The 18,084-nt window shown below is 41.8% G+C and overlaps 1 protein-coding gene across 1 annotated transcript in view; it reads left to right on the top strand.

Moving 5' to 3' along the window:
* DSCAM (DS cell adhesion molecule) overlaps positions 1-18,084 on the top strand; it is an 828,718-nt gene that overhangs the window by 778,721 nt on the left and 31,913 nt on the right. The window contains exons 28-29 of the mRNA XM_054468799.2: positions 10,136-10,166; positions 17,279-17,394. Of these exons, the coding sequence (XP_054324774.1) occupies positions 10,136-10,166; positions 17,279-17,394 (147 nt within the window). The remainder of the gene's footprint in view (positions 1-10,135; positions 10,167-17,278; positions 17,395-18,084) is intronic.

The following is an 18,084-nucleotide window of genomic DNA, read 5'->3' as shown; positions in this document are numbered from 1 at the left end:
CTCTGCCAAATTCACCTTTTCTTCTTTTCCCTGACTCCTATTGCTCTCCATCCTTCTCAGCTATCATTTTATTTTTCCTACTCACCTTCAAACTTGAGCACCCCAGCTGTGCATTTCCTGTCGCTGAGAACACCTCCAGTTAAAAGTGCTGTGGACTCTTACTGAGTGAGGCCTTTGGGTTGAAATGATGACCCATGCACCCTGTATTTGTATTCTTAGTAGTTCCTTGTAATTTAATTATTGCTGTACAAGGGCTATCTCCAGAAAACATCCCGGGGCTGGCATTTTTATTGTTGGCCTCTCTGCTTCTAGACACTAGTGTTTTGCAGTTGGGTTCGGCAAAGACTGCAGTCTATCACCTCAGAGAACATGGCCTTTCATTCCCTGGAAATAGTTTTGGTTTCTTTGTTCTGGGGAAAAGGTAAATCCAACACAAAGGTTTCAGTAGGAAGAAAATAGGTGCTGGGGGAAAGAGGGAGTATTCCTAAGAGATGTTAAGGAGCAAAGGATTTCAGAAAAGTAGCGTGCCGTGGCACAACGTTATCTGCAGTTCGGCATTTTGTACATGGCTAATAAAGGGTTCTCTCAAATCAAGAATCTGACAAGAGGGCAGTCAGGATGCCAAGGATTGGGTACCCAATTTCACACCACTTCTGAATGGCAAGTTTTAATGTAGACACACTGCAATACATGCAATTTGACAAACCACTGTAGATTATCTACCAGGTGCAAAATGGAAACTTTTTTTAAACTAGTGGTAACATTTGCTGGTTGACCATTTCTATTTGATCACAAGAGTTTAGCCAGGTCCCAGAGAGAGAAGAGATTTCTAAGACTCAGAACTATAAAGGTGACATTGTAGTGGCAGTGGGTCAAGGCTTGCAAGAGGCAGACTCATCTCCGTAACTGTGCAAAGCACTGCCATAAAAGGACAGCGCCAGAGGTGAGGGTCGTAAAGGGGAATTGATGAAAGGTCAGGCCTTGCCCCAGAAAGACCTTTGTTTCTTAGCCCTGTGGAGCCCTGGAATGTTCATTAATGGTACAAAGTATTTTCAACTCACTCATGGAGGGAAATTGCAGCTGCAGAGTTTAAAGTAATAGGTGCCTATCTATTAAATATCCGGAGTGCTTTAGTCGAATCACCCAATAACAAGCGAACTCACATAAGGTACAGACTCTGTGCCTCTGGGAGAATAAGTTCAAATATATTTACAGACTCTACAGACAGAATATTTTGATTGTCAAAATTAAGGACAACATTTCTAGTAACATGTCAGCGTTGCATGAGCAACCATCTATCAGGATCAAAAATGGAAATAAGGAGATTTAAATTATAGAAAAATATTACAGGGATCCCCAGTGGATGTTTTTAGAGTGATTAGGTGAGATCAATTTTATATGGTTGAAATTGATCACATTTTTCAATTGCTGGAAACAACAAAAATGTTTATAAGCTGAGTATGTTTTACTGTATAGACAAGTAACCTAGTTAGATGAATATAATATAATGTTATTTTATGTAAAATTTTAGAAAGAAAGAAAGAAAATGGGACTCTAGCAGTGTAGTCAACCTATATTCTCTCTTCCTGAGTACTTTACTAATTTTAGAGCATGGCGACCTCCTAAACTCTAAATTGCCTGCAAGTGCCCACATTTTTTCTTAAATCTATAACCTTATCCAGGAGTTCAGGAGCCGCATTTTGCTTTTTATGGTGCCCCGGTTTTTTTTGGACTTCTAGATCATTTGAAGTGCAAGGCTACAGAGTGAGTCGCTGGTTGAGCCTGAGATCCCAGCAGCCCCAACCTTATAAAATGTGATCCCGTGTCAAGTAATCAACTCCAATATTTCTAAAAGCCTCCTCCTTTGGTACGCATTTACGCAAGAAGGCACAAGTTTCTGTCGGCACCAGTTACTGTGGGTCAACCTGCGGGACTTCAAATAAGCTAAAGATAAAAATCAGTGAGTGATGTCACATTTGACCATGCTTTTGTGGCAAAGTGTCTTGCTTCTCTTGAATGGAAATGTGTTTATTATTTTAAACATGCTTTGAAATGGATTGTTACAAAACTGATCAATTCCGGAAGAGACTGTTCCCAGAGGGGATCTGGGTTCATGGTGCTATGCAGGCAGATTAAGGGGTAGGTTATGAGAATTCATTGTTATTTTCTGAGTACTAACAGGACATTTATCTGCTCTGCAAATGAGCCCAAAGCTCCCCTCATTTGGAAAACCAAAAGGTAACTTGAACTTTACTAATCTAAAGCAGGAATGTGCATCCAGGAGCCCAGTGACACTCAGACTTGAGATAGACTCAAAGTCTTAATAGATGCCCTAGCACTAATGCATAAAGCCACCCTAAATGTGGGAAGCCCACATTGTTAATGCATTAGTAGCACACGTGCACCCTAGAGTTTTCATTACCAAGTGTGGCTAAGATGGCATTAGAAGCCTGTACTCTTTAGTTCTGTGCTTTGTGTTTTCTTTCTTTCCTTATTTCTTTCTCTTTTTCTTTCTTTCTTTCTCTTTCTTTCTTTTTCTTTTCTTTTCTTTTCCTTCCTTCCTTGCTTTTCTCTCCTTCTCTCCCTCCTTCCCTCCCTCCCTCCCTCCTTCCCTACCTTCCTTCTCTCTCCTTCCCTCCCTCCCTCCTTCCCTACCTTCCTTCTTCTATCTTTCCTTCCTTCTCTCTCCTTCCCTCCCTCCTTCCCTCCCTCCCTCCCTCCTTCCCTACCTTCCTTCTTTCCTTCCATTCTTCCTTCCTTTCCCCTTCTCTCTCCTTTTTTCTCTCTCTCCCTCTCTCTTTCTCTTCCTCTCTTTTTCTTTCTTTCTGTCTTTGTTTCTTAATGAAATTATTCTCTTAAAACATCAAACTTGTTATGGCAAACTGAATAGAAAAGGCTGTCTGCATCTGACAGCGGGAAGCAAAAGAGCATGGGGGTGAGCGGGAGTCGAGGGCTACCAGTGGAGGGGAGCCAGGGAATGTGTAGTCAGGAGGGGATTGTGGGTCTCAGCTGGGCCCTGGAGCTCTGCCTTGCCTGGGTGTCTTACTTTGTCTGTGTCTGTGCATGCAGTTTTTTCAGATTATCAGTATATATGGCCTTCTTTTTTTAATATATGTCTGCCACAGTTTTCAAATTAGCTTTCATCTGAGCATTGTGATGATTGGAAGTCGTATTTGGGATCTTATAAAAACATAAATGCAGGTTTATAGCCCTTGCAAAAATAGCTACTTTATGAGACTATTTCAATTCCACAGAAAGGCAGGGACTGTTAAGGGAGAGGCTGCAAATAAAAGCTTTTGATGGATGGTAATATAAGGTCAAAATCTGCCACCCTCAAAATGTTTTTTTGTGGATATCTGCAAGTGACTGTCCAGTAGAAGTATTAACCTAAGTGTCTTCCATTTTACGTAACTAGAACTTCAGATATGAAAACATAGCCATGTGGCTATAAACAAGATTTCTCTTTTTTAAAGAAGCATTTGGGTGTGTAAAATGTGAGGCAATTCAGCCTCTCAAGCTTCGCACAGCTGCAGTGCCTGGGGCCGTGGTGGGCACTCTCCCACGCCATGCTGTGTCATGCTCTGCCTTGCTGATGTGCACCTTCATGCCAGGCACAACCCTAGGATGCAAGCCGTGGTCCACAAACAGAACACAGGAACTGGGCAAGACCAAGCTGGGAGCCTCCTCATCCAACCAGAGGTGCCATTTCCCAAAACTCGATCTAACCACGTACTAATCCACAGGCTACTAATGCTTCCCATTGTTTCGCTCCTCTTTCATCTCCATAATACTTCACTATACACCATCCTGCCTTAGTCTCTCAATAGCCATGCAAAACGGTTGAGTATGAACTGCCCATTATGATGCCCCAATTTTCTTTCTTTTCTTTTCTTTTTTTTTTTTTTTTTTCTGAGACAGAGTTTTGCTCTTTTTGCCCAGGCCAGAGTGCAATAGTATGATCTCAGCTCACCACAACCTCCACCTCCCGGGTTCAAGCGATTCTCCTGCCTCAGCCTCCCAAGTAGCTGGGACTGTGGGCATGCACCACCATGCCCGGCTAATTTTGTATTTTTAGTAGAGATGGGGTTTCTCCAAGTTGGTCAGGCTGGTCTCGAACTCCCAACCTCAGGTGATCCGCCTGCCTCAGCCTCCCAAAGTGCTGGGATTACAGGCATGAGCCACCGCATCCAGCCATCATACCCCATTTTCTGACATGAAAACTGAAGGCCAGCTATAGAATTATCCAGAATCACATATGAGTCCAGGCAGAGCTAGAAGGGAGTTCAGATCAATCTCCCTACCCCACTCCTCTTGCCATGAAACTTCTGCAGGATTTGAATATTCAAGTAAGAAACAGGTTGTCTCATCAATATTAAGTAAGTTCTAAAGGTTTATCAATTATACCTGGAATTAGAAGATGTATTAACACAGTATCAATAGCTACTATATAATTTTATGTTTGCCCATCAAAAGTACTTGGTCTATTGATTTTGTATTTCGATATTCACTACCCTTCGGCCTTCCCCTAATTGTATTTTAAATACGTATACATTATATATAGAGAGAGGCACATGTACATATTCCTTCTAGCTTGCATATCTTCATCCTACTGCCTCTCTGATTCTTTTCTCCACTGAATACTTGAGAGTATTCTGTCCTCAGCTACACTACCTCTCAATTACTCCCAAATTCTCACAGTCCGCTTCCACTCACCACCCAAATGTAACTGTTCTCCTGAAGACAGATGACCAGTTATTCTCTGATCTCCAAATTATCCTTTCAGCCATCATTTTTTAGCCCTCTTTGCAGCATTCAGAGTGTTAGAAAATGTTGTCTTTTGAAATTCCTTCCTTCCACATTTTAATATCACTAGATTATCCTGGTATCATTTCTCCATCATTTCCCAGCCCAACAGATAAGGGAGGAGCCCAGAGCCAAGGATGGAAGTGTGGGAGTAGCAAGGGGCTTTAGAAAAGATGTCACAAAGTCTGAATCTCAGATTGATCTGAAATGTGTGGAAAAAAATGTGGCAGGCAATGCAAGGGCTGTTTAGCTGTGTTTGGGCAAGAAGAACAAGGCTGTGAACAATGTTCTCATATTAACAGATGGCAGGTAGACAGGAGAGCTGCTCAGCATCTGCTTTGCTTGATGTGTACCAGGAGAAATGCTATTTGAATCAGAAAATGTGGACCAGGAATTATAAAAAGAAGGAAGGAAGGAAGGAAGGGAGGGAGGGAGAGAGGGAGGGAGGGAGGGAATGAGGGGAGGGGAGGGGAAGGGAGGGGAGGGGAAGGGAGGGGAGGGGAGGGGAAGGGAGGGGAGGGGAGGGGAGGGGAGAAACTCAGGATGCTTATGAAAATAATCAGTACCCTGATAGTTTAAAATGATTTATTTTTTTTCAAAACATACTCTGTATTAGCCATTATGTGGAGGTGGAGATGTTGCTTTTTGCAGACAATGTTTACAAAGAACTATTACACAAGTTCCAAAGCGTAAGCAGCCTAATAAAGACACAATAAATGCTGTGCTGTTTCACTGAAGGGAACGATCTCCACCACTAAAAAAATGAGGGAAGCTGTCATGGGGTTCCAGTCCCATGATTCTGAAGGATAACATTTTAGGGTTCTGAACAAAATTTTTCCAGACATAACCCTAAGATCTTTCTGGATAACTTTTGAACAATCAAATGCAAATTAGAGGTGTTAGAAAATGATTGTGCAGATGGTCCCTGACTTACTATGGTTCGACTTAGGAGTTTTTGACTTTACAATGGTGCAAAAATGATATGCATTCAGTAGAAACTGTATTTTGAATTTTGATCTTTGTCTGGGTTAGTGATATGTGATCCAGTACTTTTACATGAGATACTCAACACCTTATTATAAAATAAACTCTGTGTTGGATAGTTTTGCCCAACTGTAGGCTAGGGTAAATGTTCTGAGCACGTTGAAGATAGGCTAGGCTGAGCCCTGATGTTTGGTAGGTCAGGCATATTAAACGCATATTTGACTTAATTATATTTTCAATTGATGATGGCTTCATCAGGAGGTAATCATAAGTCAAAGAGCATCTATACCCTGGACCCATTTTCAGCAACAATAGATTAATTCTGGACATTATAGATTGAAATAAGTTAGTTGAGGTTATAGAAAGGATGTTTTGTGAGCAATCAGGGAATGGGAGGGACCACAAGGGGCCCAGACAAACTCCATTTGCATTTTGACAGGGCTGATTAATAAGGGTACACCAGGATGTAGCTGAAAGCATGGGCAGGCTGATCCAATCTTGGAGGCCACATACATCCTGGTAGGGAAGCTAATGTATTAGAGGGACGAATCCACATTTTAAGAGATTTTGAAAGGCTTGAAGCAAGAAGATACAGTTTAATAGGAATAATTGTGAAGTCTTCTATAGAAGTTGTAAAAAAAATTCATTTGCAACACGTATAATGAGCATTGTGCTCTCCCTAGTGTGCTAGAAGATCAAGAATTACCAGCGTCTTTCTCAGCCCCATTTAATAAAGAAATAAAAAAAAATCATAAGCCTTTCAAAGAAGAGAGTCCCAAGTAGGGAATTACCTAGAAATCATTCCGTATGAGGAGTGGCTGAGAAAATTAGAGAATATAACCCGAAAAAGAGAAAGCTGAGGCCAAGCAAGGGAAATGCAGCTACATAGAAATATCTGAACAGCTTGCAAATGACTTCAGGTTAAAATTACATCAAGGAATTTCTGCACAAGAAAAGGAAGATGTCTCTCACAATTAAATGTGTCCTCAGGAAATCTTTGTGTAGCTTCGCTATGGATCAGGGACAGGACTGTGCCCAAAGGGGCCAAGAGAAAGACAACCCGAAAACAGGTGGGCACAGTATGAGCTGGGAAGGGCTGTCTGAGATATAAGGCAGAGGTCCAGGGAAGCGGAGGGAACCGAAGCTTCAACCCTGTCTACTGGGCATAGGAGGGTACACGGAGCAAGTTGCGTCTGCATGGGGCAGTGGGGACAATGGAGGGCTTTGCACTAGCAAAGTCTTGGGCTCTCTGCAGAAAGTGGCAAGTGCAGGAAACTCAGAGAGAGGTTGGAGGTTACAAGTGAGCGGCAGCGGAGCCGGATGACAGCTTGGACCAGCATGGAAGGTGGTTCTCTGTGCTAATGAGGGCTATTGCAGTGAGGTCCCTTTGAAGGTTTCAAAGCACGGGTATCACTCAGTAAGATGGATTCCAGGTCTTCACCCTTCCCGCAGTGTGGGTATCAGTGTTGGGCACACCGGTAGTAAGGATGCTGACTAATAAGTGAGATGAGGACTGAAAAGAGAAAAAACAAAGCTTCCGCTGGGGACATGCTGGCTGGGAGATACCTGCAGACCTGGAAGGCAGGAGAGTACTGGTAGGAGAGGAAGGACACTAGGTGTGCAGCAGGAGCACCGACCCCAACTCTGGAGTGGCAGTGGCCCCAGCTCTGGATTCATGCAGACAGAGAATATGTGTACGTCTGTGTAAGACACTGAGAAAGGGATTCCAACATTCATTAGGTGGCCAATCTGGAAAGTCTTTATTGCTCTTAAGATTCTGTGATTCCAGGACTTTAAATTTTTTTCTTGGCTTGTCTCAGACTCTCTTCTCACCCTCAACAAAAGTGTGTCCCAGATGAGATTTTGCCATCTTCTTTTTGCACTCTCGCTATGGGGATATGAAAAACACCCAGACCCTCATCTCAGCCCCGGCATCTTTCCAAATTTGATTCCAAATTTGCCTCTGAACAGCCTCACCTAATGTCCCCCGATATTGAAACTAGACAAGTCTCTCCCCATATTGCTGCTTCCATGTTGTTCTAGACCATTCCTGTCACTCATGTTACTATATCCAGCTCTGCATATCCCAAATCTTGCCCTTTTCCTGGACTCCCTGCAACTAACTCCTCCTTGTCCCACTGTACACCTGGTAGGACTCTGATTCTTACAGATTTCCTCTATCTTCACATTATAATGTTACCCACATAACCCCAGCTCTCTTCTCTAATGCCCAGAGCCTCTCACTTGGACTAAGGACTAAGAAGCTTTCAACAAGTCCCAGGCCCCCACTTCCACATTCAGAGCATTCTAGATTGCCTGGTGGATGCTAGTTCACAGCACCCACACCCATCCACCACCCCCCTCTTCCCTCCTTTTTCCTCTCTCCCCTTGGCCCAGGTAGGAGCTTTCAGGTCAGTAATACAAAGTCACATCTCCTTAGCTCTTTAATGTCTAGACTATGCACCAGACCACCATTCTGGCAACTTCTCTGTCCAGTCAAATTGACCTAGTCTTTACTTCTCAAATGGGCTCATAATTCCGATGCATGTGAATTCTCTGCATAGAGCACACTGCCCATTCATGTCAAAGCTCCCCACATCCCATGCTCCTTTAAGGTGGGGTCAGTGTTGGGTTTAGGGAAGGGTTGACCCAAACGGCTTTGGGCATCTAGACCTGTGAAAGACCTTAGCCTTGGGGAGGATGCCTGCACCTGGCAGCCAAGAGAGGTCTGCTGTCGGCATGAGAGTCATTGCAGGGAGCTCTTTTCTCCCTGCTGGACTCTGCAATTCCTTAGTACCTTGCCATGAACAGCTCATAGGAGAGAGCTGTGACGACTGACTGAGAATAGGAAAAGGAGAGATTATTGTGGTGGGCAGAATGAGGAAAGCAGCTGATTCAGAAGACAATTGAGGCTGAGAACTCTTCCAAGTGTGAACTGAAGTGGAATGTTTACTCCTTGAATTTGTTTCCTCCTTTTTAGAGTATTGTACCAGCCACTGCTTGGTAGTTCTGTGGAGCTAATTAAGTCCAAGCTTCTGGCGTTATATGTATGTGTGTATATATATGTGTATGTGTATATATATATATATATATACACACATGAAGTATATATAAGCACATATATATATATATATATATACTTTGTAAGTGTTAAATCGTTCAGGGAAAGAGGAAATTCATTATATTTACTGTGTCTTTGCAGATAAATATAAAGACATGAACTGGGAAATCCAATGCTATTTTGCTTTCTTTTCTTTGCCGTGTGGGTGGAGTAGATGGGCCCTGTTTCATTTCCCAGGCTGAACCCATCTGTGCACAAAACCAGGCCCCATCTTGGGGTTACCATTGGGACTGGCCGACTTAATGAACATGGCAAGGACAACCTCTGCGTGGTCATTCTGTGACTGTCCACGTCTTTCTGAAATAGCATGCTGCCCACTGTGCAGAAACTGACTACGTTTAATTGTCAGCCCCCAAAGGCATGAGATGGAAATGCTCCCACATACGTATACTTTCACTGTAGAGCTGGTTGCACCGTCAGCTGAGTCAATTTCCGGAAAGTTCTGTTCATTGAACAGTATACTTAGCATCAAGACTTTTTAGAGAGCAGTGAAATAAAAACAAAAAGAAGGTTTTTGTGCTCTAAGTAAGGAAACATTCATTTTTGCCAGGACCCAATGTGTAAAAAGAATAAATTATATTTTAAGGGAAAAGGGAATTTCAAAATAACACCACCAAAAAAAGGGATTTTTTTTTTTCCTACACTTTTAGTCAGGATTCCTTCTGTCAGGAGTGGTAACCCGGTCTTAGTAAACAATGTGCTCAGAGAAAAAAAAAAATAAAGTTTTTTTTATTTCTGAATTCGAAATAAACATCTAAGTTTCCAGGAACATTTATATTTCATTTATACAATTCTTTGGTCAACCCAAGGAACTCAGAGCTCTATAATAATGCCACTTACTTCTGATATTTTGATAACAAAAAGCATGGGTTTGTTCAATGTAAATGATATACCCTCAAAATGTTAATTTTCTGACTACTGAAAATAAAATTGGATTTCCTAGAAGTGACTATAGGTTGGAATAAAACATTTAGTAGATGTCTGAGAATGTTATAATCATAGGATAGTTATGTTGATCTTTTTGTAATTAAAATAAAATACATTTTAAAAGTCCCATTTAGAAGAAATAAGGACTCCATGAAACTCTAGGTCATTAGTAGTGATCTGGGTATATGATTGTGTTTCAAAATGACTGCTGTGATCTGACTGTAGAGTATTTGTCATAAATGCCTAAGTGAATGTTAATGAGTTATTTACCATGTACTAATGTTAACTTTCTTTCCCCAGATGCAAAGAGTTTAGCTGAAATGCTCATGAGGTAAGAACAAGACCTAGCACCCCAGATACCATGTTTGAAAGAACAATTTCCAACTTGCCTTGATGATTTCTATTTTTTTAATAATGGCAGTCTGAACTTGATAATGTCTTTTCTTTTTAGAAAAGAATGTAATTTCCTATACATTCCAAAATATCCATGTAATGCCTAGCTGAAGGTATAGATGAAAATGATGTATTTGTAAGAGACATGCCACAGGTAGTTGTCTTGTTGGCTGGACACAACCAATAGAAGGCTTTCCATTAGCCTGGGAACAGAGGCACATAAAGAGGAAGTAGCTTTAGTTTTGCTTTCATCTAAATTTACTACTGGTGAGGTCAAGCCTTCTTTCTAACAGAATCATCCAAGTTAAAAGCACAAAAGGAATGTGCTGTGCGCTGTACTCTTCAAAGGCTCTGGGTCTCCATCAGCACCCTCCACCAGGGCACCCATCAGCTCCTCTTACCACTCTGTTCACTGTCTATTCTGGTCCTGGAAGTCACAGCCTTCATAGTTCATCCTCGTGTTACGAGTAGCCAGCACAGTAGTTGCCCCGTTCATAACCGTGGAGGGGATGAATGAAGAGTGGTTATTGAATAAGTACGAGAATATTCACAACTGTGGAAGACAGAAATGCACGCTTCACAGCTTTCCTTTCACACGTCCACAGGCTTGTGATCGGCAAAGCTGTGACAAGTGTGTTGCTTTCACGTCCCCAAACTCTATTTTCCACCCAGTCCCCCTCTTCAAATGTTCAGTTTTCTTGTGCTGTCCAACCTTTTTACTCTGTAAATACTGGAACACTCTGATATGAAGCATTTACAAGTATGGATTAATTGCCTGACGTGTTACCTCACCCTGATATTTGCATTTTAGGCCTTTCATATTGCTATGATTACATGAAAAGTGAAAAAGGAAAATCAGAGTCTAGGAAATAAGTAGGGAAAATGTCAAGGACTCCGATGGTGAACTCAACATTGCCAGTTTAGGATGATTTACGTGGGAGAGAAAGAGGGTGGATCTAGGACCTCTTCCCACTCCCATCACCAACACATTTGGCTGTGACTTCCTCCTCCATCTATACATATAAAATTAGTAGTTTTTTGTTATTTAAAAACTTCCCATGTTCCATATCACTAGTATCTTTGAAGACCAAAGGCAATAGTAGAATGCCACTGGCACACAGATTCCATCCTACAGACATTTTGTTTGGCCATACTGTATTTTAAAACAATGTGAATCGTAGGTAAAACAATGATATGAAGGATAAATCTTTTCCTTTTTTTCTTTTGCTTTTCTCTCTTTTTTTTTTTTTTTTTTTTTTTTTTTTTTTTTTTTGAGACAGAGTTTTGCTCTTGTTGCCCAGGCTGGAGTGCAATGGTGCGGTCTTGGCTCACTGCAACCTCCGCCTCACAGGTTAAAGCGATTTTCCTGCCTCAGCCTCCCGAGGAGCCAGGATTACAGGTGCCCGCCACCATGCCTGGCTGATTTTTGTATTTTTAGTAGAGACAGAGTTTCACCATGTTGGCCAGGCTGGTCTCGAACTCCTGACCTGAGGCAATTCGCCCGCCTCGGCCTCCCAAAGTGCTGGGATTACAGGCGTGAGCCACCCCGGAAGGATAACTCTAAAATACGTTTGTTGTGACTGATCTGATGAATGTTGGTGCCATCCGCCAAGATGAGGAAGATAGAGGCAGGCTATGGACTTTTGATTTTTTTGGAAGGTAGGTTGGGAGGAGGTATTGATGGGAATGAAAAGACCTATTTGGGTCATGTTGAATTTGGGATTATTTTTAAGGCATCCAGAGGAAGTGTCAGATAGACAACTGGTAGCAGAAATCTGGAGCTCAGAGGAAAAGCAAAGATGCAAATTCCCTGTACAATATCTCCTTCATAAGGAGATATTTTATTTTTATTTTTTATTTAATTTTTATTTTTATTTCATTTTTTTTAAAATTTTTATTCATAAGGGGTACTTCATCACATTTGCAGGAGAAGATTACAGAAATTGCATGAGATGCCTTCAGCCCATGCTCTTTGTTTGTGTGACATTTATGGGCCACAAGGAAAACATCCAAACACACATGCACTTGTGTTGAGCAGATCTGATAAAACATATGGAAAACAAGTCAGAGTCACTTGACTTGTAATAACTGATCTACCTAATAAAAGAAATTGTCAAAGGTAGACTTTAAAAATATGAATTAGTTGATGACATTTAAAATGAGGAGATTTCACATAAAATTTGGCTGATTTGTCTTGAAAATGCCCTGGCCATACTAGCACCGCTGAGGTGATAATGGTGCCTGGAGGTAGGCACAGTAGCCCTTTAGAATGGCGTGACTTTTGCTCGCCACAGCAGCCCCCACCCCTACCCCACCCCTGGCCTGCTTCACCAGTCCGTACACTGAGCAGGGCTCCTGCAGCCCCCCAGAGAGCTTCTCCTCCCCTCAACTGTGCTCTGCACAACCTACCCTGGCGCCCTCCCCTATCTACTCCCAAACTGTAAATCATACCTTTGTCCAGAGGCTGTGAAACTGCAGGCTATATTTTCTGACATGTTCAACATTTGTTCAATTAGGATGATTTGCTTTTTCTCTTCTCCTGATATTCTAGAGTACATTCCTACTCCTTCTCCCTAGCTTCTGAGAAAGACATTAGCAAGCATCCTCTATGAATAGGGCAGTTGCTGTGGTTGCCAAGACCATCTGTTGATAAGAGGAGGAATTAATTATGGTCTTCCTATTGCCAGTTACCAGCATGAATTAGGAACAGTAAAACCAGTAATCACAACCACTTATGATAGTTACAGTGGTTTTCCTTCAAATGGTCAAAGTGATTGAAAAGGAAGAGAATTTTCAAGCTCCTCAAATAGGTGGATGTGTATGGGATTAATTTAGAAGTAAAAGCAAAGCTTTTACCCATGAAAGGTTGGTTCAATCTAAGTTTGGCAGGTGAATGGGCCAAGCAAACAAAAACCTTGTTACCTAACTGGTAAATTTAGGATCAACCATATTTGGACATGGCCCAGGGGGTCCAGACAAATCATGTCCATTGGCAGAGAGAAGGATACTGAACGGCTACCCCTGGTCTGTGCTGCTTTCTCTGGAAGTCGAAGGAACTGGCAGCCTGGTACAGTGAGAATATGAACCACAAGTCTATGTTCTAGGCCCCATGTGGCCATAAGCTGGTTTTTAGATCTTAACAGGTCATTTTACCACTTTGTTTTCCTTACCTAAAAAATAAAAATAAAATAAAAAATTCAACATTGTTTCTAGCTTTATCACTCCATGTTCTGTGTTATAGATGGACGTAACATTGATTTTTCAACCGTTTTCTACCAAGAAGTATCTGCGTATTTCAGGGAGATTAGCTGAGGGCCAGGCCAGGAAGGCAGATTGGACAGCAGAACATACCCACTCAGTCTAGGTCCCCAGGGATCCCTGGCATGGCAGCATCACCCATTGCTGGGCTTCATGCTCCTAGATATCCACCTGTTTCACCCATGCACATCACCCCAGAGAAGAGAGACTGCATCCCTCACACCCAGACAGAAAGATTGTCCTTTTATATTTTTATGTAAGATTTTTATTTTTAAAAAACAGCCTTCTAAGAGGTGCTTGCTCTAAAGAGATAACTGTGTACTGTAGAGAGCTAACATATATAATGTTTAAGGTCCAGGAATCAGTATTAGTGAGTGAGTTGGGTGTAAGCAGAAAAAGGTTCAAATGGAATGAGAATGGTCAAATTAGTTTAGCTTTTTTGATGTTCATATTTTTGTACACATAATAAAAAATCTCTACCCTAGTGTTATAATGAGCTATGCTCCTAACAGTCCCATAGTCATTGTACATTTAAGGAATGTTCTGTGTCATATTTGGGAGGATGATGGACTACTAAGACTTTGAAGAGTGGCAGTGGCTGCAAATAATTGATTGGCTAAGCTGGGAAATTCTCTGCCCTGTGAAACCCTCTCTGCTCTCCTCTTCTTCTCATTTTAATCAAACAACCAGATGGCAAATAAATGGATGGTTGAAGATTTTAGCTCAATAGTAACTAATATGTTTAACATGATCCTATGCCATGCAAAAAAGATGCAATTTTTGCTTCCACAGTGAAAACATTTGGACTCTTTTTCCAGGTTGCAAATGAGGTTTGTTCAAATCACTTTTTTAAGGTTTGCTGCCGTTCTAATGACCAATTGTTATCATTTTTGAGGTTCACAGAACACAGAGTGATAAATATAAATGTAACAATAGATTGTCAAAAATGACAGCAAATATTAAGTAATGAAATAACTTAGTTGGAATCCAATGACCTTTTAGAATGAGAAGGATATTATTGCCTCAAAACAAAGTCTTGGGGACATCTCACTCAGCTCACATTGTCCCCTCAAAATAAATCAATGTGAGGATTTACTTCACAGATATTTATTGAGCACCTACTTTGGCCATATACTGTTCTAAGTTCTAGGGAGACACAGGAAACAGAGCAGGTGAAGAAAACCCCAGTGGAGCATATTTTCCAGTGAGAGAGGCAGATAATGGATAAGATAAATCAACTAAGTATATGCTAGAGAGTAATAAGTGCCAAGGAGACAAAATTAAACAGAGAATGGGGAGAGGACACATAAGACGTCCCCATCGCAGGGCCAGCCTGGCTCCACTGGAAACATGGCATCTGAGTCCAGCCTTGCAACGAGGGAGCCAGCTCTGCGGGCTTTGGGGGTAGCAGGGGAAGTGTGTTCTAAACAACGAGAACAGCCAAGTGCAAAGAGAAAGAAGAACTGTGAGTCCGGCCAGGCGCGGTGGCTCACACCTGTTATCCCAGCACTTTGGGAGGCTGAGGCGGATGGATCACGAGGTCAGGAGATCTAGACCATCCTGGCTAACAGGGTGAAACCCGGTCTCTACTAAAAATACAAAAAAGCCAGACGTGGTGGTGGGCACCTGTAGTCCCAGCTACTCGGGAGGTTGAGGAAGGAGAATGGTGTGAACCTGGGAGGTGGAGCTTGCAGTGAGCTGAGATCGAGCCACTGCACTCCAGCCTGGGCAACAGCAAGACTCCGTCTCAAAAAAAAAAAAAAGACTGCAGTGAACTGTGATTGCACCACTGCACTCCAGCCTGGGTGACAGAGCAAGACCCTGTGTCTAAAAACAATTAGCTTCTGAATCTCAAGCCTTGTCGGGCCGTTTTCTTATAGTCTTCTGAGGAGGAATAATTTACCTCCAGCCTTGGTCATCCTCGTTCGCAGAGTTGAATCATGTTCTAAATCTTGGTGCCAGCCAGTCACGGTGGTTCACAACCATTATTTAGCCTGCTTCCTGTGGCAGTCTGGTAGCAGACCCCTTACTGTTGTTTAAGTATAGCCTGCACTTGGTGTTCATTGCTATTTAATAGAGCAGCCACTGACTGCCTCATAACTATTCATGAAGAGCAGAAGGAACTAGCTCACACTTCTATTTTTGGTGCAAGGACAAGCTCAAGTCCCTAGTGAGGTTTCTAAACAGATCTTTGGGATATTCACAGAGGAGTAGTTCCCCATATGTTTTTGTGGAAATATAGCTTGTCTAAGCATGCCGTAAATGCAGCCCCCCAAGTAACCAAAGTGCTCTTCATTTTATTTGATTATTTGAATTTTTGCATTACTCTCTTTTTAACAAAATCAATAAATGACAAGTTAGTTAAGTCAGTAACTTGAAAGAGCATAGAGACCATGTGAAAAATCAGGACAAAAGGTTTGAATTTGGGCTCTGCATAATTAGCATGATGTAGGTACATAACCCAGTTCCTCATCTGCAGAGCAAGAAATCTGGTTCAAGATCAAGTCCTAAGTAGGAATGTTGCACCTTTCAGAAGTTGTCTTTTTCATGGGATAATTTGCTTTTACTCAAATGAGGAGTATACATGGATCTCATCAGGCAAACATCTAAGGGGGTACTTGAGTGACCTTCACTTTGGGATAATTAAAGTTCTGTCCACCACTTGGTTTAAGAGTGGATGAGTCCTCATTAACAAGGAAGGATCAGTGGAGGCAGAGCCCTGGGACTTGGGGTGAAGGGCTCGGTTAGAGGGGAAAGCATTTAAAATGTAGCATTGAGTATTCCTATTTTGGTCTCCATTAAAAGTAACACAGAGGTAAACCATTATTGAGTTAACTAGGCTCCAGAAATCTTTCTCAAAACCAGTGTTAACAACAATTGAGCTGGATTGATGGATGCCATAGATTCTGCCATTGATTGGATTATCCAAGTGACTGCTGCTTCTTAGAGGATGCTTCAGTAAACACTATTTGAACATCTAGTAAAGTCTTATTATTCTGTAAAGACTGAACAACCACCCTTCTAATGTGGATTGCTAATTAAGGTCTTTATTGACTTTTTAAGATTTTTGTGCAACGTGGAGATTTTTTTTTAACTGCAGGCTATAACTGAATACGATTCCCCCATGCAGTTTTACTACTTATTTTCATTTACTTTTAGAGAACAGCTCACTCTAAGAGTAATTTTCTGGTATACAAATTTTGAGATTAAATTATGATAGTAATTGCTTTTTTTCTATTCTAAAATGTACTGTCAGTTAGGAAAACTAATGTCCGGGAAGCTAACAAGGTTTGTGATTTGCTTCTAGAACAAAAATAAAGTGACACCAGATATAAATACAAATCCATTAGTAAAACTCCCATCCGACAAACAGCTGGTGCACGTGCTTTTTCCCTCACCATCTTTGGAATATCTGGTGCTTTATTCCTCACCATCACTGGCATATCTCACATCTGACAAATGAAAATGCTGTTGGTTTTTAATTGCTTTTCATTTGTTTCATTTAGCATTTACACAAGAAATGAGAACTTTCTAAAGATTCTATTGATAGATGTAGAGCCAATCTCTATCGACAATCTGTATTTTCTGAAACTCCCCAGCCAGCCGAAATTTAATATTAATAAATAACATTTGAATGAAGGAAACATTTTCATAGTATGTACTTTTTCTGTTCCCCTCCCCACAAGGTATCTGTATATTTAGACAATAAACTAAGTTGGTATACAGGTGCATGCTGGTAGAATGTTAACGCTGAGCTGGATTTGTTCATGCATTACCCCATTTTATTTCCAGTAAGAATACCCGGACTTCAGATACGTTAAGCAAGCAACAGCAGACCCTGCGAATGCACATCGACATACCCAGGGCTCAGCTTTTGATTGAAGAGAGAGACACGATGGAGACCATCGGTAAGGTGCCCTATTTGCCACTTTACACAAAGTAGCTGCCACAGCCATGCCTTCTCAATCCAAACCCCAGGGTGTGGGAAATATTAGACAGGAGAGTGTCTTGAAGGCTACGTGAGTACAAAAGCTAGAAGGTAGAGAATTGTTCTTGTGAAGAAGAATAAGTACCAGCAAATGTGCAGAAAATTTGACTTATATATGCCACCATATATGCCAATATGCCAGTCATTTCCAGGCATTTGGGACAGAAATCCCCCAGCTCTGATCCATTTGGGATCTTTCCAGGGGAGGCTAGGGATGCCACTCCAAGGAATAAACATCTGTCATCGAATACACATTAATCCAGAAGGCCTGCACTCTAAAGCCCCAGGTTGAAAATCCACTCTGTTCCCCCCTCATCAACTCTGATAATGCAAGCCTTCATTAAAGAAAACTTCTAAACTGTGCTTAACACTTAAACAAACACCTGTCTTTGTACAGGGTATCTTCCCCCACACCAGTGCCCCAGAAACATCCTGCAGCTCTTTCCCCAGCAGCACTTTGGGAAAAACACCAGGGCCCTAGTTTTAGGGTTTCAGAACAGCCACCTGGAGGTTTTCTGGCTTGTTCACCCAGAACCCAGGTGTCTTCACTCTTCCCAGCCTCTTTCCACCTGAAGTCCATTACCCCACACTGCCTGCCTCGATTATTCTA

The sequence above is a fragment of the Pongo pygmaeus genome, chromosome 22, assembly GCF_028885625.2.
Source record: "Pongo pygmaeus isolate AG05252 chromosome 22, NHGRI_mPonPyg2-v2.0_pri, whole genome shotgun sequence".
Classification (NCBI taxonomy): domain Eukaryota; kingdom Metazoa; phylum Chordata; class Mammalia; order Primates; family Hominidae; genus Pongo; species Pongo pygmaeus.
The sequence above is the reverse complement of the archived record's forward strand: the minus strand, read 5'-3'. Positions and strand labels throughout refer to the sequence as shown.